This window comes from Nansenia antarctica (genome assembly GCF_963989245.1).
Source record: "Nansenia antarctica genome assembly, chromosome: 20".
NCBI lineage: Eukaryota > Metazoa > Chordata > Actinopteri > Argentiniformes > Microstomatidae > Nansenia > Nansenia antarctica.
The window spans coordinates 478,068-480,567 of NC_137693.1; the positions used below are offsets into that span (position 1 = coordinate 478,068).

General features: G+C 54.8%; 1 protein-coding gene across 1 annotated transcript in view; it reads right to left on the reverse strand.

Annotated features, from left to right (window-relative positions):
• The window catches only part of map4k6 (mitogen-activated protein kinase kinase kinase kinase 6), a gene marked incomplete at both ends in the record, with an annotated part of 24,525 nt that overhangs the window by 7,245 nt on the left and 14,780 nt on the right, over positions 1-2,500 (reverse strand). The window contains 8 exons of the mRNA XM_080549937.1: positions 1-10; positions 109-169; positions 482-561; positions 689-773; positions 1,282-1,323; positions 1,540-1,652; positions 1,798-1,927; positions 2,321-2,354. The exon at positions 1-10 is cut by the window's left edge and continues 114 nt beyond it. Coding sequence (XP_080406063.1) covers positions 1-10; positions 109-169; positions 482-561; positions 689-773; positions 1,282-1,323; positions 1,540-1,652; positions 1,798-1,927; positions 2,321-2,354 — 555 coding nt within the window. The remainder of the gene's footprint in view (positions 11-108; positions 170-481; positions 562-688; positions 774-1,281; positions 1,324-1,539; positions 1,653-1,797; positions 1,928-2,320; positions 2,355-2,500) is intronic.

Below are 2,500 nucleotides of genomic sequence, written 5' to 3' on the forward strand. Positions count from 1 at the left end.
GACGACTTCCCTGCCGGAGAAGCAGGGGTTAGAACACACCGCCGCTGGGCCCTTGAGCAAGGCACTGAACCCCTAGCGGGGGTGGTGGAGGCAGCAGGGGCGGCTCACCTGAGACGGACATCAGCACGTTGTTCATGACGTAGAGCCAGCTGCACCGCTGTGGTAGTAACTACACACACACACACACACACACACACACACACACGCACGCACACACACACACACACACACACACACACACACACACACACATACACACGCGCACACACACACACACACAGCCTTTTAAGAAGAGAGGCCTAGACTCCAGGTTCTTCCCTAGCCCGTGTGTGTGTCCAGGTGTGTGTGTGTGTGTGTGTGTCCAGGTGTGTGTGTGTGTGTGTGTGTCCAGGTGAGTGTGTGTGTGTGTGTCCAGGTGTGTGTGTGTGTGTGTCCAGGTGAGTGTGAGTGTGTGTGTGTGTGTGTGTCCAGGTGTGTGTACCTTCTCCATGGTGTCTTCATGGAGCTCGTTGAGGTTCAGGGTGTAGACGCCCTCCTCTGCCCCCAGGATGAGGTGCTGATCTGGGGGGGGGAGACAGAGCCACACATGACCCCCCTCCTGAGCTCTGGATGGTTCTAACTATACTAGCAGCTGGGTTGGTTACCGGGGTTACCAGGGTTACATGGTTACCGTGGTTACTGGGCTTACCTCTGGTCTTGGGCAGGACCCACGTGGCAGCAGAGTTCACCTTCAGGGGACAGCCGTTGAACACCTTGGAGAAGCACGCCCCCATCTGGAGGGAGAGCGACATTACAGGACAGGTGCACTGCTGTGTTCCTGATTGTGCGGTGGTGACATGTGACACATTCTAATGTTTCGGTCCTCATGTCTGATGGAATGATCAGACTTTTCTTTCGAAAAATGTAAACACATTTCCGCGTTGTTGAAAATCAACGACACATCGCTAGTAAGTCAACTAACACAGCTTGTTTTGTGAGCCTGTTGCTAACAATGTAAAGTAGTGTTCTAGTTAACTAGGTAGCAGTGGGGATTACTCACCCAATCCCATTTCGTTGCAGTAGTTTTTACACTTGACTAGCAAGTTTGTGTTGTGATTCATATTTCCGTAGTTCCGTGTTTCAAAAGAAAAGTCTGAACATTTTGTTTGGTTGCCGACATGCGGACCAAAATGATCAGACTGTGACATAGATATGGAAATGCAGTACGTATGCAGCGTCTGGCCACTAGAGGGAGCTACAGGACTGTGGTGTGGAGTGGAGGGTGATGATTCAGTGACTCACGTGGACTTTGGGCGTGGGAGGGAGTCCGTGACAGTCCCCTCTCTGAAAACACAACATCACACACACACACACACACACACACCACCATCACGTCACCGCCATTTTCCTGTATGTGTCTAGTCCAGGGGAGGCTGGCGGAGGTAGAAATCGGAGGACAGGCTCATTATTTCCTCATTCCATTCCATGCGTTGCTACGAGCCCGTCCTCCGATTCCTACCCCCGCCAGCCTCCCTGGGGCAGTATGTTAGTCTGACTCACTGAGTCCTCTGTGGTCCTCCTGAGCGTGCTCCACTCTGGGGACAGAGGCCTCCTGATGCTGCTCCACTCTGGGGCCCTCTCCCCCAGGCCCCGCCCCTCCGCCTGGTCACCCTCTGCAGAGACACACAACCAGAAGCAGCCATGCAGGATACAATCTAACCTGTGTGTGTGTGTGTGTGTGTGTGTGTGTGTGTGTGTGTGTGTGTGTGTGAGTGTGTGTGTGTGTGTGTGTGTGTGTGTGTGTGTGTGGTGTCCTACCCTCAGTGGGGGTGCAGCAGTTGGAGGGCAGGTTGAAGTCGGAGCAGATGGAGCTGTCAGCGAACAGGGAGGCGTCGAAGAGGGCGGAGTCAGGCAGGGAGGGGGCCGTGGGAGGGGAGGTGGGGGTGGGGGTGGGGTTGGAGGGGGTGGAGGTGGAGGGGGTGGAGGTGGAGGGGGTGGAGGTGGTGGAGGTGGAGGTGGTGGAGGAGGAGGGGGTGGGGGTGGGGGTGGGGGTGGGGGTGGAGGGGGGCCCCACCCTCCTCACTGTTCCACTCCTGTCCCCCTCCTCTTCAGGAGAGCTCTGCAACACAGTTCAATGCTTTATTTGGATTGACAAGTAGGATACATTACATATCATGCAAGATCTACATATGACTAACAAGGGGTCTTAACAGCAACAGAGGGTGAAGCCCACAATATGCACATCAAGGGTAAAGGAGGCATCTGCGTTTCCAGATGAAGAGACGACCAGTTAGAGCTGACATGGTTAATCGACAGTGCAGAGCCTGCAGTTCTCTCTTACCCCAGCAGAGGGCGCCCTCTTCACGGTTAAACTCCTGCAACAGACATCAGACAGGATAGTTCATGTACGGTATGGACAGGTAGACAGACAGGCAGACAGACAGACAGGCAGGCAGACAGACAGGCAGACAGACAGACAGGCAGGCAGGCAGACAGGCAGGCAGACAGACAAGCAGACAGG